Source organism: Rhinolophus hipposideros, assembly GCF_964194185.1.
Source record: "Rhinolophus hipposideros genome assembly, chromosome: 5".
In the NCBI taxonomy this organism is placed as follows: Eukaryota; Metazoa; Chordata; class Mammalia; order Chiroptera; family Rhinolophidae; genus Rhinolophus; species Rhinolophus hipposideros.
Genome location: NC_138051.1, coordinates 28,678,539 through 28,703,951, shown reverse-complemented (window position 1 = coordinate 28,703,951; position 25,413 = coordinate 28,678,539). Strand labels below are relative to the sequence as shown.

Genomic DNA, 25,413 nt, shown 5'->3' with positions numbered 1-25,413 from the left:
GTAAAAGGCAGAGACACACCATACCAGCTCCACACATTGCCCTATGTATCTTTATTTCATTTTAGAAATGAATGGAATATTATTGCTTAAAGTATTTGTATGTCAGCAACCATTTTATTAGAATTCTTTTTAGAGAGAACTGAGAAAAGGTTCCCTTTGGGGCAGAAAAAAGAAGTTCTGAGGGAGAACTGACCCCCGAGAGCCCTGGAGATGAGAACTCAAGTCTCATGTAGTTTTCACGAACCAGAGTTAGAAATTAGTTAAGTGGAATCTAACAGGCATCCCCAACTTTCTACATTTCTACTGAATCTTGTCCAGACTGACCTTTCAGTTTTATAGCTACGACAAAAGGGCAAAGCATGACTATTTCTCTGTCTCCCTCTAGGGAGAGGGAAGAATAGCCTACCGGCTCAGGCTGTACCATGTGGATCACATGCTTTTCGGCTGGCTCAGGTTGGCTCAGAGGCCTCACTCGGATAGAGGATGAGGTGGAAGTCCTCTCCTTTGGCTCAAGGACCTGCAGTTGTGGCACTGGTGGAGTTGCAACCTCCTGACCAGAAGAGGGATCTTTGGTTTCAGTGTAGCTGGTGCTGCTGCCCCTGGAGACTCCAGGGCTCGGAGACTGAAGAAATGAAACACAAGTCAAATTATTTTATGTGGTATATGTTCAGTAGATCACTGAGTTTTCCAACTTCTGTTGACCTGATTTAATACTTTGGACCTTTCTGTCCCTACGCTTATTTCTGTTTGAGTTCATTATCTCCCTGACTTGTGAGAGTATTCAACAAATTACGTATTAAGTCCCAGCTAGGTGCCGGTTTACACATGTAAAAAGGCATATCCTCAAGAAATTAACAGTCTAGTGGAGAATATGGGTAAATGAATTAAAAAATAGTTTTTAAAAAAATTCAAATTCCTTTCTTTGGAATCAAAGGGGCTCAAAATAGAAAATGACCCTATTTAGGGATCAAGGAATTGAAAATCAGACTCTGAAATGAGGGGAAAGTAATCACTGAACTGGGGACTGAAGCAAGCTTTTCTTATTCCTTCCAGAAATCACAATAGGTTCTTCTGGGGTTGAAAAATACTGGCATACAGACTGATTATCAATGCACCCAGGATTGTCGCACACTTACTTTTCTGCTGTTGCTCGATCCTGAACGTGAACGGGAACGGGAACGTGACCGGGACTCTGATGTTGATCTGGAGCCCATCTTGGATCTACCACGAGGGTTGGCGTGAGACACATCTCTCTGCTTGGATCTTGGAGGTGAGTGAGACTGAGAGCCTGAACTGTCAGGAGACCGAGATCTTGATCTAGAGCTGGAGGATGAAGATGAGGACCGGCTACAGGATGAGTTGGCTGACCGGTTCATTCTGTGGCCTGGAAGAAGGGTATGAGAAGCCCTTCTCCCTTCCTTCTGTTCCAAAGAAGGCGATTTCAGAGATTCCTCAGTGATCCCTTTGGAAGGTGCAACTTCCTCATTTTTCAGAGGGGGTGGTGGAGAAGATTTGTCTGATTCTGTTTCAAGATCCTTCTGGGTTGAGGATTCAGCTAGTGTGCTTTTCTGAACTACAGGGAGGACACTCTCCTCTGACACTTTCTCTGCTCGAGATTCTGCTTTGGTGTCTGCAGGACTTGACAAAGGAAACAAGCTTCCTACCAACTGGACAGTATGCTGAGATACTAATAGCTCCCCGGCCTCCGCATCTGTATTAGGAGGAGATAACTGCGTGAGAAGAGGGGGTGCTGGGCCTTCCATGGGCTCTATTTCCTCTTCACTCTGGAGCTGTGTATTAGGTGGTGGGGAAGAGGCTTCCTTGGTAAGTAAAGGTGGGGGAGTCTCCTCCTCACTGGCAGATTGTTCGGGCTGTAGCACAAGAGGGGCCTTCTCCACATCTTCAGTCAATCGAGGAGGGGAAGGGGACTTTGATTTTTCCTCCAAACCTTTTGAAGACTTTCTTTCTCTTTCTTCTTCCTCAAGGGGAGAAGCTGTCTTCACCTCTTTCTCCTGCAGATGTCTGGTCAGATGACTTCTTCTACTAGCCTCTTCCTGAGACCTTGTTACTCTCCCTCCTCTCTCTAACCCCTCCTGTTCCTGGGATCTGATGATCTGGGGTCTCTCATCCACCACCTCTTCTGGTTTTGCTCTGGGCATCTCTTCCCCCTTTTCTTTTTCCTCAGACTGTTTCGGAACTGGTACATCCCTAGATTTTAGTCCCTCCTCTTCTTCTTCTTCCTCTTCCTCCTCTTCCTCCTCCTCCTCCTCTTCTTCTTCCTCCTCTGTTTTCAAATTTCGATCTGCTCTGACCCTCAGATTTCTGGAAGGTGTTTCTTGATCCTCTTCCTCTTCAGCAGCCTGGCTACACTCAGAGAGTTTAGCTGCTCTTGCCTGAAAGAAAAGATAGACATTGTTCCCCATGTATTTGCTCATTATCAACAGAGGAGAAAAGCTGTCTCACGAGACATACAGTTAGGAAAAACTCAATGATGCACTTTCATCCATACCGAAACGAGAGTGACAGGACATAAGCATGACTAATATGGTATCTTACGGGAATCGAAATACAGTGACCAAAAGGAATACAATCATGAAACTTCTACTAGTTCATTTCTCAGCTTCAAACTTTAAAAATAAATACAAATGGGGGTGGCCAGTTAGCTTAGTTCGTTAGAGCACGGTGCTGGTAGCACCAAGGTTGCTGGTTTGATCCCCGCATGGGCCACGGTGAGCTGTGCCCTCCTTAAAAAGAAAAGACTGCTGACCAGTCTAAATGCTAAATAAACAAATACAAACAGAACATCTAGAAAATAGGCGGGAACTGACCTATTATCACTTAATGTGATTATTTTTATCATTTTGGTATATTTAATTTTTCCCCCCGTTTCTTTTCCAGTCATAATTACACTACACACATATACTTTTGTATTCTGCTCACTTAATACCATATATAGCTTTAAGGTTTTAATTGAATAATTAAATATATCTTTTCTAATACCGTGCTTTAGGAATACAGACCAGCTTGCTAACTTTCACGATTAAGTTTTTTTTTTTAAAAATATATTCACTTAGAAATCCGAAGGCCAGAGCAGATCTAAGTTAAAAAACAAAACATGACGGGCCGGCCTGGTGGCTCAGGCGGTTAGAGCTCCGTGCTCCTAACTCCAAAGGCTGCCAGTTCGATTCCCACATGGGCCAGTGGGCTCTCAACCACAAGGTTGCCAGTCCGATTAAAAAAAAAAAAAAAAAATTTAAAAAAAAAAAAAAAAAAAAAAACAAAACATGAGATAGAGAATGAGGAGAGAGAAGATAACTGAATAGAAATCTAGAGAGACACCAACTCTGAAATAGTTTGAGAAGAGAAGGAGAAAATACGCAAAAACTCAAGAGATGATAAACACTCTCGAAGGTATATGAGTTACCTGTCTGACCCTGGATGATCGTCTTTCTCCTTTCCTTGGTTTCTCATCATCAGAGTCACCTTTCTCTTCAGAAACAGAGGAACTTTTCCCTATCAAATGAAAGAAAATCAAGTCAGGCTAATGACGTAAACACTCATTCAAGGCTGCTTCCTAAAATTCAATCAATCACAGAAAATGAGCTGGTCAATACATATTTATATCAATTTCTTTGACTTCTATGAAGAAGAAAAAACTATATAAAGCCCTCAGGGTCAAGGTCTTGTTTATAATTCTTGCTGTGTATGTCTGGAATAGTTTTAATATCTCAAAGCCAATTTACTTATTATAAATAACTCAAATAAATATAATACTACCATCATGGGCTTCAAACTGTCTAGCAGGGATGTACAAAGGGAAATTATTTCTATAAAATGTTTTGTCACTCTGAATCAAAGCTCAAGATTTCATTATGTTCAGTGTCTAATTTTTTTGGATTGCCTATTGCTACCACTGGTGTTGACCAAAATATTGATTAATATACCAGTATGTAAAATAACAATTTCACGAAATAAGTACTTAAATGAACGATTTCCAGGGCCCTAAAGTTCCTAGAAATTACTACAAGCAAACTGGACAAGGCTTGAGAAATGGGCCCTGAATTATGTTTTATATATGGAGCTCAAGGTGAGATTTTCTTTTTTTTTAAGGAAAAATAAGCTCTACTATTACCTAAAAGAAAGCTTAAAATCCACCAATCTAGGTCATTCTAAATAACTCATGTAAAACTGAAAAAACTTTCACATTTCATGAAGGACAGTAACTGTCACTTAAATAATTTGGGTCTCAATGTCTTGACTGAGAAAGAGGGAATAGACTGGAAGATTTCTAAGTTTGGCCCGGTATTAAAATAATGCAAAGAGGCGTGGCCAGTGAGCTCAGTTGGTTAGAGAGAGATGCTCTTAATAACAAGGTTGTCGGTTCGATCCCCACATGGGCCACTGTGAGCTGCGCCCTCCACAACTAGATTGAAAACAACTACTTGACTGGGAGCTGATGGGTCCTGGAAAAACACATTTAAATAAATGAAAGTTTAAAATATATATACATATATATTACACGGAGTAGCAATGCAAATACTGATAAGAACTAGTTTAGAAAACAGCCTAAAGATAGTTATATTCCAGATACTTAGCTAGATTGGGCTCAACCATGTTCTACACTAATAGTATTTAAACTGGTGCAAATAAAGCAGATGGTGTGAGCTCTAACCCAAGGTCTTATTTCTATTAAGTCTAAAATGAAATAGTCTTTACTTCTATAATTAAGATACTTATAAAATGAACTAGAGAAATGCATATAAATGTAAAACTTCACTCCATGATCACTTGAATCTGAAAGTAAACTACGGACCTAGGGTGATTATGTGTCAGTGTAGATCCATCACTTTTAAGAAATGTACTCCTCTGGTGGGGGATGTGACAATGGGGGAGGCTACACATGTGGGGGCAGAAGGCACATGGGAACTCTCTGTACCTTCCTCTTAATTTTGCTGTGAACCTAAAACTACTCTGAAAAAAAAAAATCATTATCCAGATGCTCAAGAATTTAAAAAGTTAACCAGGTTGAAGGGAAGGTAAAGATTTTAATATTGCAGATAATTTAAGCTTATACAAAGAAAAGATTGGAAAATTTATACACCAAAGTATCAATCGTGGTTATTTTAGTTTGTGGGACTATCAATGATTTAAAAATGTGTTTTTACTAGTTTTTCCCAATTTTTAAAAATGAATACATATTACGTTTAGTAATAAGAAAACATTTATAAAGAATAAAATCTTATAATCTGGAGGGATTATAAGAGATTCTCAGATACTCCTCAAATACTATAAACAGCTAAAATTCATATGCCTGGCCATCCCAAGTACTCATAATACCAGCATGCGTCAGGGAGCTGTGTCCTACACAACTACACTGAGAAACAATGGCTTGAACCAGAGTGGGGAAAGGGGAGGCGGAAAAAGGGGGAAAAACAAGTTATAAGCACATCTTTAAAGTCATACAAAAGATACTTTGTGGTGAATAACAGACTTTCAGTAAGCACATATATGCTCTAATTAAATAAATGTGATTTTAAGGGAGGGGGGGGAAGAAGCATGTACAAAGTTGGCCAGAGATAAATGTGTTGTAAGTAAGCAGGTCAAATAAGAGTTTTAGAGTTGTAATTTTAAAATTGGGTATTATAAGCAAGTAACCTCTTTCTCCACTTATTGTAAGCTGCATGCTATCCTACGGTATCATAATGCTATTATGATACTGTAAAACTGCAGTGATAGAATTTTAGATGGTTACTTCTCTGGAAGCACTTGAGTAATGAGTCATTAAAGAGATGAGGGAAAAGTAGGCAGGACTGTTCAGCAAGTTTTGGTAACAACTGTTTTACAAAAAATATGGTTAACTTGAGGGGACCATTGGACATGAAACAAGAGCTTAGCAAGCAATACAAAATGTAAGGAAGAGATGAGGAATCTCTAGCTCCTTGTACAGAGCTGATACGAAGCAGACAAGCTTCTGGGAAAGGTGACATCTTCTATTATGAGCACACGGCCCATGAGTATCTTAAGCTAGATGTGAATCATTATGTGTAGAAACTGCATCTTTAGCAATGGGTGGAGCCAATACTGGCAACAGGTTAATAAATGTATTTCAGGAGTTGAAAGCAAGTCAGGGTGAATGTAAGGTTTCCAAGATTCCAAAGCCAGAAGCCTTCAAAAAAAAGGAAAAGGTGGCTGCTAGACAGTGCAGAATGTATTAAAGTGAGTAAGACCCATTTAGGAAAGTAGTTTCTTCATCCTAGAAAACAAATCCCTGGGCAGGATTTGCAGGATCCAACTAAGGTAGCTAGAGATCACAGCACAGCCTGTGGCCAAAGGGTATCCTTAGGTATGATTAAGATGCAGGAATTAAGAGAATGGAGACCAGGGAATGATGCCAAACCTAAATCCGACTCATGGTAGCTGTGTAAGTAACATTAGCTAGAATTTTTAGCTAATTTAAATCTCAGCATCCAGATTTAACATGAGAAAAAGGAAAGAGAACTACATGCTCTGTAAGCCAAGATAAGATCCCCTAAGACTATCCCTTTGGTAAAGAATCTGTATTCTCAATATTCATTTTTAAATGTTTCTGTATTTTCCCTAATTTTCCTAGATTGGACTCCTGAAAAAAATAATTAAATGGCAATAGGATTTTTTATATACCCAGTTATGATCTAGAAGGAAATCCAGACAACTTCTAACTATTGGAGGAGAGACACGGATTCCCAACACCTTAGAAAAATCTGAAGAAAGTGATGGAGAGATTAAGAAGTCAAGAAAGAGAGCTGGGGAGGATTTTATAAACCAATTCTTCCTTTCTATTTGGGATTTTGTCTATAGTACATAAACAGGAGGTTGCCAGAATATAAGACAAGGATCCTGATTAAATATCATACTGAAAAACTATTCTTTCAGTTAGTCTTTCATAAATTGAGTTGAGCAACAGACCTACCAGTAGATTTTTTAAAAATGTAGAGTCCCAGGACTCACATTCCCTGAGATTCTTCAGGCAGGTCCCAGGAATCCATATTCTTAAAAATAGTAATACTAATAAAAAATCCTCAGGAGCTACTGATTAGCAAAATATGTTACTAGGAACCCGATTTTAATAAAAATCTTATTAAAGAGAGAACCCAGAAACATCCAAAGCCAACAAATAAGTTGGCATTCCAACAGTTTACTGGCCTGTGGTAGACTGACACTGCACTCCTGAAAAAATCTAATTTCTGGGTAAACTGCAGGTATTACCACTGATCCAATTAAGCACTGCTAGAACTCCAAACTAATACTTCATTTAGGACCTTGACCAAATTTTGTACCACACCTATGAGATTCATATTCTAGACAAGATCAGAAAGCCTACGCGGTCAAACAATTAAGTCCACAAACTCATCCTAGAAAAAGTGCTACATACCTCACTGCTGAATATCACTACACTCACCCTCAAAGTACTCCCCTTGGGAAGCTATGCACCGACACCAGCACCTAGTTCACCCTTCAAAGCAATTTTGGAACTCTTTTTCTGGAATGGCCATCAGAGCTGTTATCGTATTACCCCTAATGTCCTGAATGTCATCAAAATGTGTTCAATATTTACTTTATCTTCAGGTAAAGAAAGAAGTCACTGGGGGCCAGATCAGGTTGAGTAGGGAGGGTGTTCCAATAAAGTTATTTGTTTACTGACTAAAAGCTCCCTCACAGACAGTGCCGTGTGAGCTGGTGCATTGTTGTGATACAAGAATCATGAATTGTTGGCGAAAAATTCAGGTTGTTTTCGTCTTTTTCACGCAGCCTTTTCAGCACTTCCAAATAGTAAACTTGGTTTAACTATTTGTCCAGTTGGTTCAAATTCACAATGAATAATCCCTCTAATAGCAATAAAAGTTAGCAACATCGTTTTAACTCTTGGTTTGGACTGATGGAACTTTTTTGGTCATGGAGAATCGGCTGACTTCCATTGTGCACATTGACGCTTTGTTTCAGGGTCGTACTGGTACACCCATGTTTCATCACCAGTGATAACATGACCCAAAACATCGTCTGCCTCTCCAAAAGGTCTTGGCAAACTGACTCTCTGCTTTTGTTCATCGGTGAGCTCCTTTGGGACCATTTTTGCACACACCTTTCTCATGCCAAGATTTTTAGTTAAGATTTTCCTGTTTCTCTATCAATGTTTACTTGGTCTGTTATGCCTCTCACAGTCAGCCAACAATTTTGACACACAATTCGACAAATGTTTGGAATGTTTTCATCAGTTCTGCTGGTTACTGGCCGCCCTGATCTCTCTTCATCAGTGACATGTTCTCTCCCCTCAGAAAAACGTTTAATCCATTTGTATACTTTGTTTATGGCATTATACCCATAAACTTGAACACGTCCCTGATTTCACTTCCACTTTTGGCAAATTTAACAAGAAATTTAATGTTTGTTCGCTGCTCTAATTCAAGCTTAGATATTCTTGCGAAGGCACCCAAAAACACTCAACAATAATGAACACCACTCAACAAGACACCGCCACATGTCAACACGAACAGAGCCATGAGACACTGATATACCAAGGTTCTGAAACCTTACCAAGCGAACTGTTCGTACAGTGCTGCCAATGTAAGCACATGGTGGCAAGTTTGAGAACTTAATTGTCAGACTTCGTACCTTTGTTCCTTCCTAAAAAACACTCTCTTGTTTCCTCTGTGCCAATTCAAATCCTACCCATTTCTAAGGCTCAGCTCAAATCCTATACCTCCTTCATGAGGCTCTCTCTAATCACTCTAGTCCTCAGAGAGATTTTTCTCTTTTGAATTTCCATAGTAGATGTGTCTGTACTACTTATTATGTCACTTAAAAACATACCATCTCCTACTGTTAATTTTACGTGCAATTGTCTTCTCGCTCCCTAATAGACTTTACAAATGTGCTAACTCCCCAAATACTCTAGTATGGAGATATGTACACAGCAGAAATTCAATATGTACTTGAGCGATTTTTATTTGAGAAGAAACACTGACAACTAATTTATAAGAGTTTCCCCCTTCCTCCTGGCTTTCCAGAGGGGAAAGAGTGCTAAGAGCAAAACGCATCAATTGAGGGTCTGTTACTTTTGTATTTGAGAAAAGTATCTAAAAGAACTTATTTCTCTCCAATCATTAAGTATCTTCTAAAAATCTATTTTCAGGAAGAAATTTTATCTTAATCAGAAGAGCCAGCAACTTCCATACATTCTAAAAATGTTAAATATGGAGTGTACCTTCCCCATGACTAATATTAATAATGATTGAAAGTACTTGTTCATTTACACATTGGTTTAATATAGCTGTCGGTCTTATACGACTCATATACATGTTCTCCTAAAAGGATACTGTCTTAGGTAGCTCCTAGCAAAGAGGAAACAAAGGCTGCATTTAGAGACAGACTATGAAAACTGAGTACTTAACATTGTGAAAAAATTAATCTTGCCCTGACCCTACTCCACACATTGGGCTAGAGCTCCCTGTAATATGCTCAAATACTCTGCACTGACTTTCACAACACACCGCACGACTATAATTCATTATGTAATAATTTGTTTAATGTCCATCTCCTCACTAGATTATACATTTCATTGGGGTGGAGACTTGTCTTTTTATCAACTACATTCCTGGTGCCAGGAACATGTCTGGCTTAAACTGGCATGCAATAAAAATTATGAATTAATAAACTGTAGCAAATACCCCTTTGGGGGGGAATGACTAGATGTGCAACTCGTAATATATACAATTGGTGAAGAAATGAAGAGTTGTGCCTATTGCTAAATTCAGAGGTGGAGCAGGTTAAAGAGGTACAGATGAGAAGAAAAATCACACCGCCATATAAAACACTATTAACACAACATAGAGGTGAAAGCAGACTTCAAAAAGGACAATTTTCATGAAAAACAGATGTCGAATGTCAATGTGACCAAGTTTCCCTGGGACTTTAATGGAGGCTTAGCATGAAAGGAGGTGTTAACTACCTCCCCCCACCAACTACGCAGGATTGACAAAATAGCGCAGTGGGGAGGGAGATACGTACTGGGTGAATGTCTGCTGAGCTCCAGCTCTGGTCTCTCCAGGCTGCTCTGAAAGTCAGGAGGCAGCAGGGAAGCCACTCCCTCAGGATGGATCATCTCGTCCTCCGACTCAGCTGAAGCTTCTGCAAAGTACAGATTGGGTCGGGGCAGGGAGGGAGTGAAGGGCTCAGCATGTGGGAATATGTAGAGGAGTGAAGGAAGTCAGGCCAAGTCATGGATACAGAGCATATACTAAAAAGAGCCGTACATAGAGAAAAACTCCCTAGGATTAAGCTCTACCTCATCTAAAGGGTGGCAGAATTTACTTATAACTCTTCCTGTTGGCAGGAATCCTCTTCTAACAAGATAGTCAAATTGTCTCCTTCCCTAACGATAGGTAAATAGTAACTCACTTGGCTCCATAAACTACCAAAGCAAATTAGTAGTCTCAGCCTGATGTTTTCCAGAAATTGCCTAGTTAAACAGGCCCATCTACTCGGTGACAGGAATAAGAATGAAGAACTCCTTGTAAGAAGTGATAGTCTGGGCTTACCTTCAAGTTCTGCAGCTTCTCGAGCTTCACGTTCCAAACGCTGTCTAAGTAGCTCCTGTTGCTTTTCCAGATACTGCTTTATGAAACTGTTCTGGCTCATTTCCTCGCCAATCTGTGTAGAGGACATGGAAAAAGAAGTCTAGGGAAGCAAACCAGGAAAATGCAAGGAAGAAAATTCCAAAGGTCTACTCCGTCTATCTGGACTCAAGAAAGATAACCAAAATGTTGGAAGGCCCTTTTCTAAGCTACTTTTATGTTGAGGACCAAAATAAATACCCTATGATTCACAAAAGATGGCAAAAAGAGAAACTACATGTAATTTTCTATTTTAAATATTTAGTTCCCACCCAAAAAGTGATGCACAAGTAACTTAGAATCAAATAAAAATTCCTATAAAATTATGCATTTTAATCTAAATATTTAGATAATGTAAAATACTATCTAAAAACAATCTGAAATTTTCTTTTACTAATATCAAAAACAAAGAAAAAAAACATTAGTTCATACTAGTTCATCTTTTGTTGATACAAAAGACCAAAAAGTTTTGTTGATACAAAACTACCTGTCCAAGAAATATTTTATCAAAGATCTCTAAAATTCAAGTACACTACTTAACAATATGAAAACAAGATACTAAGAAAAGGGATGTCCATTCAGCACTTCAACAGAGCCCTAACTCCATTTTCTTTGGGTGATAAAATATTCTTGGTAACAATATTTAAAATCCAGGAGCTTAATCTCTTTTCCTTTTAAAAAAATTTTTTGTAACAAAGACTCCCGCATCACTCTTCTGCCCTTCAGCTTTCTCTTCATAATTCCTCTTCCCGAGAACCTCTGTGCTTGGCGAGTCCTATTAGAACTCCAGAAAAAGGAAAAAAATCTGAATATTTTCTATGTTACTAGTCATCTTTCCTAAGTATGGTAAATGTTTATTTTCACCTAGAGATGAGTGTCTTAGTACTCAATGGACATTGATAAAGTGTGGGTTGCATGTATTAGAGAATACATGTATTTGTTGCAAAAATCCTATTAATAAAAGCAAAGCCTCAAACATTAAAATGCAAAAGGAATTTAATTGTAAACTGATTAACTTACATAGTTTCTTATGCTTGTTAAAATACTTAACTAAACATCTGTAAGATGGCTAGATTATGATTACTTACAGCTTAATGAGGTGATAACAAGGGAGTAGGAAAGCTCTTTTACCACAGTACCTTGGGACTTCATCTAGTACTGGAGCTGCACACCAATGCACTAATCAAGATCTGGATTTTTTCCCTGTAAGTGTGCATTATAGTGTGCATGACACACTCTAACAGGAGGATTTTAAAACTGCTTAAGAGATATAACGCTAAGAATTTTAGTTTTTAGGTTTTCTGTTGTTGTGACTGTGGAACCATTTCTTGTAAAGAAATCTTATGCAAAAACTCAATATACGAAGCAGATAAACATAGATCTAATCTAGTTTAACAAGAGAGTGTGAACCTTTGCTCACTTGGGAAGAAGATATCTTCCCTAGGAAGCCCCCAAAAGCAGCTCCACAAAACCTCAGCAGAGCAGTTATAAAACTATGGATCTAGTCCAACACAGGGGTATTGAGGAAACCAAGGCCTCAAAGGTTAAGTTTCGTGTCCTAAATAACAGAGCAATTCATGACGTTTAGGAGTAACAGCATGGTTGGTATTAACACTTTTAATGGTGGATGATTTCCAAAGGATTGAATTCTTGGAAAATCTACATCAACATAAGAATTCTTCAGCTAATATTTTCCTACGCTGTCCTACTGATTGTCTACTTTGTATCTACATTCAAAGACATCAACTACTTTTCTCAAATCAATGGCAAATAAATGACTTCAGATTCCTGTCCTACACCTAAGTGAACTGGAGCTACATCTCTCTGCACACAACATTTCAAGTATCAGATTAACTAAAACTCCTCTGATTCTGCTCTTGATTTCTTTATTAGAATTCAACTGTCCTGGTATGAGAACATTTCCAACCCAGGGAACTTAGGAAATAATGGTGAGGAATTAAGCATCAAATATACAACATCATATCCTTCCATGTGTCTGTGCATCCAAACAGCCTACCCCATCTAATGAACCTTCTTCCTTACCTGGGAATTTGGCTGGAATGCAGCATGGGGTGTTGAGTGTTTCTGTAAATTTTCTAGCATTAGAGCCTGGTATACAGAAGGGCAAAAGTCAGAAACCAGGAAAAAAACACACACAAAAAACACCCCTCTCCCAATCTCTTCATTAAATGCAACAACCACACAGACTTAAACTGTTCTCCTTTTCCAGGGACCTGAAAGCCTTTTATAATACTGTTCCCATTCATCTTTAAAAGATAGCCTCGGTTACTGCTCCCATTTTAGAGGTAAAATGAAGGCACGTAAGTGAAAATAAGTGACCTGGCTATATAATAAATTCAGTGACAGAAGCAGTACTACAATCCTTATTATCTTCTGTACTTCGGACTAGTGCCCCTTCTAAATATGGACATACAGGTAAAATCATTTCAAATACTCAAATCAGCTTCAAATACATGAAACCATCATGGGGTTGGTTTTGACCTGATTGAATTACTTGGCCAAAACAGTTAGCCGGGACTAGATCTGCTTGAGAAAACTTGGATTCTTTCCAACAGAATGGCACCTAGATTTACCAAATTTATAAAAATTTCGAAGAGAAGGCTACAGAACAAAATGACCAGACTGTAAACTGTGATCTGACCCAATCCCCTCCCCCACCCACGAAACTGTCCGCTTCTATATATGTAACGGTCTGCCAACTTAACCCTTGGGCCAACCCAGCCCTAATCTGTAATACCCCACAACCTGTTCTAATTAATCCTAATTAAAACCAAGACATCTTCATCTTCCCTCCGTTTACATCAAACCCATACCATACACACCAATCCATCCATCGACCTCATGACTATCCCACATTAACCTACTCAAACCGATTCAGAACCCCAACATATACCAATCTGCCTCACCTCTCTCACCAATATTCACCAAACTCTTATTCACCCAAATTGCTTCGGCTCTATGAATTATACACCCCTCGCTAACCAAGTCCCTTCGAATCAAGGTTTCTCCTCATCTCACCGCCTAACCTAACCAAGCAGACATTTTTACCCTACCCAATCCTATTCTTCCGGGTACCGATACCAACCCCATTAACCCTTCCGCTCAACTGTACCCCTAACTCCCACCCAGCCCCACTCGCCCCCCCTCAGGCCAGCAACGCCGGTGGTTGTAGTGGGATTTAACTCCTTCTGCAGCGCATGCGCCGAAACCACAGACACAAACAAGGAGGGGGTGGGGGAAGGAGGAAGGAGCTTAAGACACTCCGGGAGAGTAGCGCGCACCCTCCCATTTTGGGCTCGCGCCGCTGCCGTTAAGGCGGGAACCGGCGCTATCTCTATTCCAACGCGAGCCTCGCCAACCACCGTGCGCGCGGCTCCAGAGACTCGCGCTGGCGGCCTGAGCGAGCTCGCGCCGAGCCCGGACACTGCGCCTGCGCCGCGGCAGAGACTCGTCTCTACCGGGTCCGCTCCACTCCGACACCCCGGCAACGCCGTCTCCTCACCCCTTTGAGTCGCTTGACCAGGGCACTCTTCTGCCCGCTCTTGGCTAGGCCTCGCTGCTCCAGTGCGGCCTTCAGGTCGGTCACCCGCAGCGCCTGAAGAGGCTTCCCGTCCAGAGTCACCTCCTCCAGCTCCGCCATCTTGCGTGAGGTACTCGGGTCCGTCCCGACGGCTTCGGGCATCTTCGGTAATTTCCGCCAACGCCCTTAGAACGTACCGTGCTGACCCCGCCCACTGCTATAGTCAACCCCTCGATTACCACTCAGAACTCCCCGGGTTCCTCCGGAACTGCTCGGGTATTTCCGTCTCTATATCGGCGCCAATCGGTTCTTTCGCTCCTCCCAGCCGCTCCTCCTCCCTCGCCCGGCTTTCAGAGCTCGGAAATCTTCGTTTTACCGAGGCTTTGCGTCGAATCTATTCGGAAGCCCTCGACTCTGGCATAACCGTGATCGGAGTCATTCGGCTTTTTCCGGACGTGAGGCTGAGGCGCTGAGGCGCTTGGGTGTTTGGGGCCGGTCAGGGACCGGAAGTGCGTGGGCTGCCTGGCTGGCCTTGCTGGAGGCTTTCAGGAAACATGGGAGCGGCGGCGGTAGTTGGATTCTAAGCACTCTTTTGACGGCCCCTCGGTGCCCTGTGAGAGGAAAGGGGAGGTAAGCGGGATAGAAGTCCCTCCCGTGGCCTGGTCAGCCTCGGTGTTTTGCGGGTCACCCTCGCAGGGAAATCCTCTGGTTCCTCTACGAAAGCAGCTGCCACTACCCATCCTCTTAATCCCCGCCACTCCCATCTAAGGCTACGTTGTTCTTTGGCACCTCGGAATGCTGGGCTCCGTGGCCTCCAAAGGGGACAAGTGGCAGCCTCGTGTCTTCGGACGGAGACTGAACTAATTCGTGGTCGTTGAACTGGAGGTTGCCGTGGAAGCCACGTCGCAAGACTCGGGAAAAGCTCTCCCTTTCCCCGAATAAAGTCCCTGCGGGGGGAATTGCTTCTCGTAGGGCCAGTGAGAAAAAGGCAACCTCTTTGCGTTGTTTCGGCACTGAATTGCTGTGAATTAGTTAGGGGTCCCCTTCTTTCTCACTACAAATACTTTCTCACTACAAATACTTGCAGCAAACTTTACTAACAGTTTTTTTTTTGTTTTGTTTTGTTTCACTGACAGTTTTAAAATAGGTCAGACAATAGTAGTTTAAGGTTTTCATTGTTAGAGATTCAAACTGTGGGACTCGAAAACTATTCAGGTTGGCTGATATTCCAGTTGCATCAGTGATGCAAATCAGTGATGGGACATCAACATGTGTTACATTAAACACTAAGGAAAATTGTTCAGACGTGAATTGTCATACATCTACAGCAGTATATATAACACTTGTTAAATCCCTAAGCCGTCGAACCAACTAGGCTTTTTTCAGTCTTGAATAAAGACGTGGCTTTTTCTGTTTTCCTGACTGTGTTACCTTATTTTGGGCCAATCGCCCATCATTTACTCTGCTCTTTAATTGTTCCTGATGCTTTACAGGAAATATAAGGAAGTAATGGATGTTATCAAGTTCTTGGTATATGTTAAAGGCTATACACACATTGCAAAGAAGACTGTTTTATTGTATGTTTTTTATTCACTGTTGATTGCTCGGGAATGATAAGTAACAAGGCCCTGACCAGCTGCATGTACTAGATTAAAAAATGTGCACCTTTTTTATTTTAGGGAAGATGTGATGGACCAACATTAATCATTGTCTTTACTCAACCTGGAACATAGAAATAGGCAGGAGAGAATGAGCAAGAAATGTGTTGGAGAAGCTGGAGTTAGCGAAGTTCAAGGAACAGCAGGGGAAGAGGAAGAAAACTGTACGGAAAGTTTATGATAGCCCAAATTCCCAGAACAAAGAAGGAATATGTAGTGAGTGTGTGACCTTGCAACTCTTGAAGTTGATATTAAATAAGCACTAAGATGTCTTATTCAAACTTTCTCCTTTGGTGCCTCGGTAACAGGAGAGGACTGAAATATCATCTGGGGAGACTTTACAGATGACATAGTTAATGCCATTCAGGAAAAATGACCAGAGATAGATGATGAAAGCATCGAAAATCTTGGAGAAGTGAAGAAGTGATTTTGAAAATGTGCCCATATTTAATGATCTGAACTGAGCATTGATATTGCCAAAGGGAGAGAGGCCTTTTGAAAAAAATACACATTTAACATAAAACTGTAGACTGCTCTCGCCCTTTGTGTTTTCACTGTTCTGTACAAGGTTGCTTTTCTTTGTTTTGTGTTTTTTTTTAATTGCCAAAGTCTAATAAACGGTCATGTTTATGCATGAAATAGAACTTAGTCAAAAGTTTTTGGTCACTTAAAAGAAATGTATTGGTTATTTTTAGATTCTTTGTAAGAATGATGGAGGGAAAAACAGTGGTTGGAGAGAGTAATAGGTTTGAAATAAAGGAAGGAAGGTTGGCAAATGTGAAATGAAGTTATTCTTGGGTGACTTCTCTAAAGTAGTTGTATAATAACCCAAAGAAAGGACCCTACTCTTTTCCTGTAAATTGAATTGGTGAAAGATAATTTTCTTTATAGAGGCTGATTGAGTGTGATAAGATTCCTTGTTGGAAAGTTGTATTTTGATTACTTTATCTAATAGAGAGTATATAACAGTGCTTTTATGTTTCAGGATGCCACTGGAATCATCATCTTCGATGCAACTGCCCTTCCCTTCTCAATTGTCCTTACCCCCGGTGCCAGAAAATTTTAGTAACTCTTCCCCTCCCCCAATGTCTTACATCACTTCCCAGGAGATGAAGTGTATTCTTCACTGGTTTGCCAGTTGGTCAGGTCCCCAGCGTGAACGTTTCCTACAGGACCTGGTAGCTAAGGCAGTACCAGGAAAATTACAGCCGCTGCTGGAAGGTCTGGAGCAGCTTAGTGTGTCTGGAGCAAACCGACCACCTTGTATCTTTGAGTGCCAGCTACGTCTTTGGGATCAGTGGTTTCGAGGTTGGGCTGAGGAGGAGCGCAATGAATTTGTCAGGCAGCTGGAGGTCAGTGAGCCAGACTTCGTGTCAAAGTTTTATCAAGCAGTGGCTGCTACAGCTGGTAAAGACTGATAATCATTAAAATCAAAGAAGATAACCATTGCTGATGGAGCCGAAGCCACAACTTTACAGTGAGAACTTCAGATATGTCACTTAAAGTTCTGGGAATGGTATCCCAATCTGCTGACTGAATTTGCTGACCAGTATAGGCCTGGTTATTTCAATGTTAACAGCACATCAGCTAGACTCCTAGTGTAAATGGTTTCCATCTAAGCGAACCCAGGTCAGCAGTCTGCCTAAAAGCTTATTTCTTTCCAAGAGATGTCAAACCCTCAAGAATTTAATGGCTTCTTTTGCAACTATAACCATAAGGCACCTACACATTATAACTCAAGCCAACTGCTGGCCCAGGGGATATAAAGTAGAGCCCTTCTCTCCAGAAACAGGAGAGAAGGGCAATAAAAGGTGATGTTTTATAGCTTAACTGGATTCAGATGGCTGGTTTCACCATCCTTACCAGATTCTGGCATGATGTGCCACTAGCTTTCCTGTGATGATTTAATAAAATTATGGAAAAATCAGGAGAGTGAGATAGTTACTCTTTCCTCCACACTGTTGTGTTTGAATCCAAATAGCAGTGACTTTTTTCTAAAGCATATATGATATCCTTGGATCTGGTAGCAGATATTCTGTAAGTTTGCTCTATGACAGTATGAAAACAAGTGACACTCTTTACAGGTTGAAGGGTTTATTTTTTGTATTAAAATAATGAGTCTTTGGAACCATAAATCTCCAACTTTTTTTTCATTGCAAGCCTAGTATAAAGTTGATATTCAGAGAAAGGCATTCTAAGAAAAGTAGAACTTAAATGTAGATAGTAGATTGACCTTCCATCCTCTGTCTTCCAGGAAATGATCTCTGTCCTGTCCCCATCATGCTCTGGTTAACGTCACACCTCCCTTATTCCTCCAGCTGGGCCCCTTGTGCCTTGGAGCTCTGATGAATGGTCAGGGGTAGATGGTCCCACCTGAAGAGTAGCTCGTTTCTGATAGGCCACGGTTCCCAGTGCACCCACTAGGATAAGCAGTGCTACGCAGAGTCCCAGGGTCAGACTTAGACAGGTCATGGAGGGATCATGGCGCAAGGTAACCAGCAACCTAGGAACATAGAGGTAATATTTGGCCTGGAATAATGCCTAGGCTTAGGAGGTGAAGGGCTTTACATTTATTATAATACATAGAGCTGATGAAACCGTGCTTCATCCAAACAGTAAGCTAAATAGGAAATCAAGGGACCATAGAATCTGAAAGTAGGAATAAGACCAAGATCCAAGTCTTCCAGCAACTTAGATTGTTGGAAGTTCCGAGACTTAACTTGGCAGTGAGGAAAGTGGCCTAAGGGAAGAATTAGCCTATGGTGTTTAGGTAGCTAGACATGGTGCCTGGATAGTGCTTAAGGCAAGGGGGCTAGGATCTCTGTGTCCTAGAGATGGGGGAACTCGACTATTGGGGAGAGGTGCCTATAATGACAGCCCCGAGGGATCCTTGTTTTCTGAAATAACCCTATCTAGGACAGTTTACACATGAATGGGTGTTTAATAAGTGCAATTTCAAACATCTGGCCTCAGAATTTGAAAACAAACCGGAATATCTTACTTGTTGTGCTCTGTGGTAAAGCTGGCTCCTCCATAATAAACTTCTAGAGGCTGCTTCTGGAGAGTCAGGGTCAGGGCCCTGTGCAGCATACCAACCGAAGGCCCCTGGCAACCAGGGGACTGCCACATACGCACACGGAACACCAGACCAGTGGTAAGGGAGGGGCTGTGGAAATAGCACCTAAATGGACATTTGGATCTCTTAATGGAGGTCTAGTCCCTGGAAGAGTATATCTCAAAACAGGTGCAGGCTTAGCAGTGGGATGAACAGAAGGTCTCCAGAGGACAGTTGTGAAGTAAAGGACCTAAGCCTTCTCCATGGCCCATCATGTAAATCCTCAGCCTGAACCGTCCTTTTACCTGCCAGTGCCTCCTCTGCTCACCAGAGCCTGTAGGACTGCTTCAGCCAACTCTTCCCGCTCTTCCTTCCCCAGGGAGTGGCCTGGGGGCCCAGCTAATCCCAAAGACACCTGGAGTAACAGGTCTTCGGTTGCAAGACTCACAGGTGGCGAAGTAATAGCATCTGTACCTTCATTAGTCTGACACAGCCGACCCCGGGGACAGAAGAGAAGGCCATAGTACCCAGGTATCTGCAAGGAAACATGTAGCAGGGTACGGTTAGAGCCTCTGTTAGTTGCTCAAGCCCTCCTAAGGAAAACGGACAATCTAGATCAGAGTCATGGGCTCAGTGGGTACTTAGTAAAAAATGAACATGAAACAGGTTGGATAGTACCACTATCCAAACTTCTCTTTGCCAGTGTGCTACAGCTATTTTACCCACAACAGCCACCTGAATAGCCTTTCCTGGAAGGCATGAGGTCCAGGGGGATCCCTCCACCTGAACGTTGTAGGCCCCCCTCTCTGTGCATTGATGTAAGTAGCATCGGCCAGTGAGCGCCACTTCCTTCAGGTGTGGGACGTGAGAGGGCTGCCTGGCCTTGTCCCCAGGGAACAGTCGTGACGTGAGGTTGGCAAGGAAGCAACGACTCTGGGAATGGTAGATCTCCCCATGGGGATTGTCTGCCCCAGGTGGGAATCCATTTTCCTTCTTCCAGCATTCACTCTGAAGGGCAGGGCAAAAGATAGAATAGTGTTTGTCTCGATGCCTTGGAAGTTGACTCCTCTCCAGGCCCACTCATTTTCACTCTCTGTTCTCTAGTCTACTCACCCTGTTGGCCAAGGGCTTGTACATGCGGCAGCCTTCCAGCACGGGGTCTGAGGAGCAGCTTCCCTTGTCCAGGTGCAGGTAGTGGCAGCCCAGTCCACTGTGCAGAAGGGATGGTGGAGTGACACCAGAATCACTGACGGCTGCACCGCCCCTCAACCACTTCATACACACACCTGCCAGTACAGAAGAAGTCTGAGGAGCCAGTCCCACATGTGGTCACCAGGCCAAATTCCAGGCCAGATCCTGCTTGAGAGATAGGAAGAGAGAGAAAGAGCCCTCAGAACAAATGAAGCCCCAAACATCCCTCAGTGCCAGCTATGCTTACAGCTTCCATTACATCTTGGGAGCAGATAATCCTTTTCGGCCTCTCACTTCCCCTGAACTGACTCTGGTCATGAATTCTGCAATTCTCCCTTATTTCTCACCCTGGCCCCACAGCAGCTCCTGAGCAGCACTGTGGTTGACTTGGTACCACCCTGAGTCTTGGAAGGCAGCAAGAGTGATGGGGTCCAGTCGAGTGCGCTGGGTACCATCAAAGGTGGCAGTCATTATAGAGCCCTGGAGTAGTCGGGCCTCCCAGTGTGAAGACAAAGGGCCCTGCTGGAGGAGGTAGCCGGTTGCCACCTGGCTACTCCCTCGTTCTTCCATCAGCCCAGGTGTACTCATTCTCACCTCTTCTTCCAAGGGCACACCCAGTGAAACCCCATGCACTCCCAAGTGTTTGGCCAGGCTGTGGCTAACAGATGGGGTGGTCAGAAGCAGCTGTCCCCACTCATCTCGCCTTGTCACCTGTTGCCTTGTAGAACAGTTCTCTGGAACTGGGTACAGAAAGGGGAGAAGGCCCACCTGAAGAGTAACTCGTTTCTGATAGGCGAGAACAACTTAGGAAGGGTGAGATACAATTGGAAGGAAGGAGTTAATGAGCTAGTAGTGATTCCCTATGGTTGGCATTGTGGGAGGACCTTTCCCTCACTCTCATTTACCACTGGGTCCCGAGGGGCAATCCCGCCACTTCTTGAAGAGCTGTCCAGAGAAACCCAGGGCGTGGAGCAATTCGTGCAGTGTGGCCTAAAGACAAATGACGGCAAATGACGGCAGAATGAGGGGAACTAGATTTGCAGCAGGACTGCCCAGTCACTCCATAGCTCCTCTGTTCAATCACCTCTTCTTAGAGCTTGAGGCACCTTCTATTCCCTCTTTAGTAGGGTCTCCCCCATCATGGGAAGCTGAGTGACCTGTCCCCTACCCCAACCTGTCATGCAGCAGTCACCGTGACGATGTCACTATGGCTGAGACGAGGGCTGGTGAGCTGTTGGGTACAGTAGACAATGGTACCAGCAAGGGGTCTGTCTTCTGAGTCCAGCTGGCAGCAGGCAGCGTAGGCAATGATAGAGGGCTGTGGACCGGTCAGGACAAGGTAGGGGAGGAAAGGAGACAAGTAGGGAAACAGAAATCTTCCTGAAAATGGAGGACCAGGGAACTTGGCAGGGGTGGTACCAAGGGATGGCTTAGGGGGCTTTTAGTCCCCACCCGAACGTCATCAGCATGCCCCAAGTTCCCCCAAGTAAGCACAACTTAATAAAAGCTGCTTGTATGCTCTTTACCCCTTCCCATGATATTTAAGATTAAGAGAGGCAGAGCAGGGAAAAGGAATCTGATTTGAACTTCACCTCTCGATGGCACTTGGAAGTATGGGCAAGCCGCACATACAGGAGAAAATCGGTGTCTTGGACCCCAGGCCCATCTGGCTGGACCAGTTGTGGAGGACCCTGCTCCGGCCACAAGGCATAACCGTGGAGATGGGCATCAGGGATCTAGCAGGGAGTAAAGGGTAGCATCTGGATTAGCAGGTGGGCTAGGAGGGAGGACAACAAGAAACTGGGTGCTAGGAGTGAGGGGCCTTTAGTCTGCCTCGGTGTCATTTTGGCACCCGGTTAGAATAGGGAGTTCTATCGTTCCCCCCATCTCTGATTTAATAAATTGCCAGGTAGAGAAGGGGCTCAGGAATCTGCATTGCTAGGAAGCACATTAAGTAATGCTGATGCTGGTGGTCTTGGAGGGGTCTGCGCAGGCTAGGGAGCTCAGATCCCCAGATCTGAGAAGTTGCTCTCACCCTCGCCCCCAGGCAACTCTCTCCTTTGTACCCTGCGTTCAAGAGGCTGCACCTGCCAAGAATGAATATGTGTAGATGAGCTAGAGACATTTCTGGGTATCATTGAAGAGGGATTGAATACATTCTCAGTGACGTGAACTAACCTGTGATAGTTTGGGGTACGTGGGTCTCCCCAGACAGCATGGCAGTACTGTGCAGGGTCTCGACTCAGAAGCAGGGGTCCTCGCACTGGAGGCACTTAACAAGGTGAGAGGTCCGTTTCACCTCCACAGCTTAGAGTTCCAGGTCCTCTCCTGTGCTGGTCTCCTGCCCCGGCTCCCTCTGACCCTCAGCCTCCCTGACTCCCGCTCTCCTACTCACCTGCTAGGATACCCTGCAGTCGCTGGGCAGCCTCGCTCACTGCGGCCAGCACTCGGGACTCCCCATTCATCCTGTCTCTCTCCAGATCCCAACCTCCATCGGGCACAGGTTCTCTAACATAGCAGGTTTGAATTCGGAGGGGCTGAGGATCACGGGAGCCAGGGAGGGTGAGGGAGGAAGAGCGGAGGTTTGATGGACGATGAGGGGAAGGGGGCCTGAGAAGGCGCACCGACTTCTGTGTCTCATCATGTAGACACCTGCTAGTGGCAGTCCCCAGGAGAAGCAGCGACAGCAGCATCTTCCTTCCAGTGTCTTCCTAGCTTGCTCTGGATGCTGTCTTCTGCTCCCTTTTCTAGGCTTCACTTACTTGTGACTTTCTTTACCATCTCTCTGCATATCCCTGCTACCACTTTTGCTTATTTTGTCAAGATTTGAGTGTTGTTGACTAACTCTACAGTTCCTGCCAGGAGGTCGGATGTGAGCCTCAAGGGCCAAAGTTGCCTCCTCCGGGGAGCACCAGAGGTGGAGGATTGGGGGAGGGGCAGTGTTATTCCCCTGGCCTCCATCCAGTAACCTTTGCAAAGAGGAGCCTGCCCCATCCGCGAAAGAATTCTCCTAACCCTCTTCCATATCTCATCTTAACTCCACTGACTTTCTGAGTGGACAACCTTGGAACCTTCCTAAAACTGAAATATAAGTGTTAACATAATGGAGTGTGTGTGTGTGTGTGTGTGTGTGTGTGTGTGTGGCGGAGAGCAGGGGGTGGGGGCAAGGTATCCTTTGCTTCATATTGCCTGCCTAACTCATGGAGAATGGCAAACAAGGTTCCTGAACTTCACTAACCACATATCAGAGCTGGGTGGACTCTAAACTGTGAGCTGTTTAGGCCTCTCCTCCATCTATGTAGGGAATTAGTAGGTGCTCAACAAATATGTATTGGTTGACTGACAGACTGACATCTCCAATGAGAGTGTGTTAGCTCTGTGAGGCCTCACAGAAGCCATTATAGGCATGCCAGGGTTGTAGGCATGCCAGGGAGGGAAAGCAAACCTTTTTTTTTTTTTTTTTTTTAAGGAGGGCGCAGCTCACAGTGATCCATGCAGGGCTCGAACTGGCAACCTTGGTGTTATTAGCACCACTCTCTAACTAACTGAGCTAATCGGCCACCCCAAGCAAACTCTTAAAATGCACAGAAAAGGAAGTCAAAGATGTTCTTACGGAACTCTTGGAACTCCCTTTGTTTTCTTTGCTCACGCTGTGCTTTCACAGTGTTGCCCCTGCCTGGATACCCCTGCTTTCCTGCCTGCTTGGCTAATTCCTACCTTCCCTGTAATTACTCTGGGAAGCCTTTCTTAACACCTTCAGCCTAAATTCCACACCTGCCAGAGGGGGAGGGGGACCTCTCTTCCTTACTCCTAACAGACCGCTTGTCATCTTCTATCACAATTGTTGGCTTCCTGGCTCTCCCTCCACATCCCACACTCCTGTAAGGTGAGCCTGCTTCCTGGCCGCTTTTGTATCCACAGCCCAGAGGGCCTAGTCTTCAGTTTGTGGATGAAGGAACAGAACCTCACCCTATTATTTAACTTTTGAAGGGGCAGATGGGGGGAAGTGACATAAGGCAACATAGCTAATTAGTGACTGATAAGGCTAGGGAGGCTGAATTTTACACTTGCACATTCCAGAGCTGTGGCTGGTACTACCCATTACAAGGGAGTCATCCAAACTCTGGAGTCAAATCAACTCTGCCACTTTCTGAATATGTAACTTTGGCCAAGTGCCTCAGTTTTTCCATTTGCAAAAAAAATGGGGATGATTGTACTTGCCTAATAGGGTCGTTCTGAGGAGTAAGATTTGTAAAGTGCCGAGAACAGTGTCAAGCTCAGTAAAAACTAAGTAAAGAGTGCATGTTCTACAGACATTTGAACTCAGTGGAGAACTATTCTGTTCTTATCAACATATGTAACGAACCTTTAGGGGACTCTTTCTGTCTCTTAGACAAACCTAGTCTTTTTCTCCAAGTGTTGGAAGCCTTTTTCTTTTTTCTTTTTTCTCCTGGCTGTGCCAGGCCATCTGGGAACAAAATCTCCTGGTCAGGCTTTGCCTGATGGACCCAAGGTCTGTGGCTCTGCAGGTTTTCTGGCCACCCGCCGGCAGCCGCTCCTAGTGCTTTGCTGCCCCCTTGTGGTCATACCGAAGAGGGCATGCCCTGCCAGGGCTGGGGTTCATCCTAACTAGACACACCCTTTGTAGAACTTCATGCCTTCTAGCAGAGGAAGCCCAAGAAACACCTCGTGTTTCTTCTGCTGGAATACCCCTTTCTGCCGGAATACCCTCCTTCTGCCTTTGCCTGGCAAATTCTTCATCTTTCAAGATCCAGCTGAGAGGTTATCTGCCTGTTGAGACTATTTCCCAGGCCAAGTTAGTTTGCGTATGCTCTGTTTTCCAATAGCATTTCTTTCACATCTTTGAAATAGCACTTATACTCTCCTGACATTTAATTTTGTGCTCGTGTCCCTGCTAGACTGTGGGCAGGGACTAGTCTGATTCATCTCTGCCTCTTTGAAGAGGCATGAAGTAGTTGAGTAGGTGTAGAGGGATGATGGAGGTGAGAAATGAAAAAGCGGATAGAACAAGGACGTAAGGAGAGAGGGTGAGAATAATAATCATTCTATTGAGCACCTCCTTTGTGCCCGGACATCGTTTCAAGCACTTTAGACTGATGTAATCTTGTCTGCACCCTTACAAGATAGGGGTTATTATTGTCTCAATTTTACAATTGAGGCACAGCAAAATTAGTCATTGTGGGTAGTGGTAAACGTGGGATTCGAATCCACATAGTTAGGTTCCGGAGCACAGGCTTGAATTCACCATGTGCACAGCGTGATTCCCAAGTGCACAGCGTGAAGGAGAAAGAAAGCTGT

General features: G+C 43.5%; 3 protein-coding genes across 12 annotated transcripts in view; 1 reads left to right on the top strand and 2 right to left on the bottom strand.

Moving 5' to 3' along the window:
* The window catches only part of ACIN1 (apoptotic chromatin condensation inducer 1), a 31,360-nt gene extending 16,980 nt beyond the window's left edge, over nt 1-14,380 (bottom strand). For 2 of the 10 annotated variants that reach the window (XM_081047854.1, XM_081047855.1), the window contains exons 1-7: nt 14,173-14,380; nt 12,693-12,758; nt 10,575-10,686; nt 10,045-10,164; nt 3,425-3,513; nt 1,137-2,393; nt 407-622 (exon numbers count right to left, since the gene is read on the bottom strand). In XM_081047854.1, coding sequence (XP_080903980.1) covers nt 407-622; nt 1,137-2,393; nt 3,425-3,513; nt 10,045-10,164; nt 10,575-10,686; nt 12,693-12,758; nt 14,173-14,352 — 2,040 coding nt within the window. In that variant the 5' untranslated portion in view covers nt 14,353-14,380. The remainder of the gene's footprint in view (nt 1-406; nt 623-1,136; nt 2,394-3,424; nt 3,514-10,044; nt 10,165-10,574; nt 10,687-12,692; nt 12,759-14,172) is intronic. The other 8 variants (XM_081047848.1, XM_081047853.1, XM_081047857.1 and 5 more) reach the window with 6 other exon arrangements.
* Nucleotides 14,381-14,450: 70 nt separating this feature from the next.
* LOC308497300 (uncharacterized protein C14orf119 homolog) lies at nt 14,451-17,980 on the top strand. The gene is made up of 2 exons (XM_081047860.1): nt 14,451-14,820; nt 16,834-17,980. The coding sequence occupies exon 2, from the start codon at nt 16,835-16,837 to the stop codon at nt 17,264-17,266; it is 432 nt and encodes a 143-aa protein (XP_080903986.1). The 5' UTR covers nt 14,451-14,820; nt 16,834; the 3' UTR covers nt 17,267-17,980.
* Nucleotides 17,981-18,143: 163 nt separating this feature from the next.
* CIROP (ciliated left-right organizer metallopeptidase) lies at nt 18,144-22,787 on the bottom strand (the record flags this gene model as incomplete). Its single annotated transcript, XM_081048353.1, has 14 exons — nt 18,144-18,351; nt 18,850-19,029; nt 19,209-19,438; nt 19,639-19,911; nt 20,017-20,113; nt 20,190-20,259; nt 20,442-20,616; nt 20,689-20,834; nt 21,000-21,084; nt 21,287-21,412; nt 21,687-21,830; nt 22,130-22,181; nt 22,273-22,357; nt 22,490-22,787. The coding sequence occupies 14 exons, from the start codon at nt 22,785-22,787 to the stop codon at nt 18,144-18,146; spliced, it is 2,169 nt and encodes a 722-aa protein (XP_080904479.1).
* Between the last annotated feature and the right edge of the window lie 2,626 nt (nt 22,788-25,413).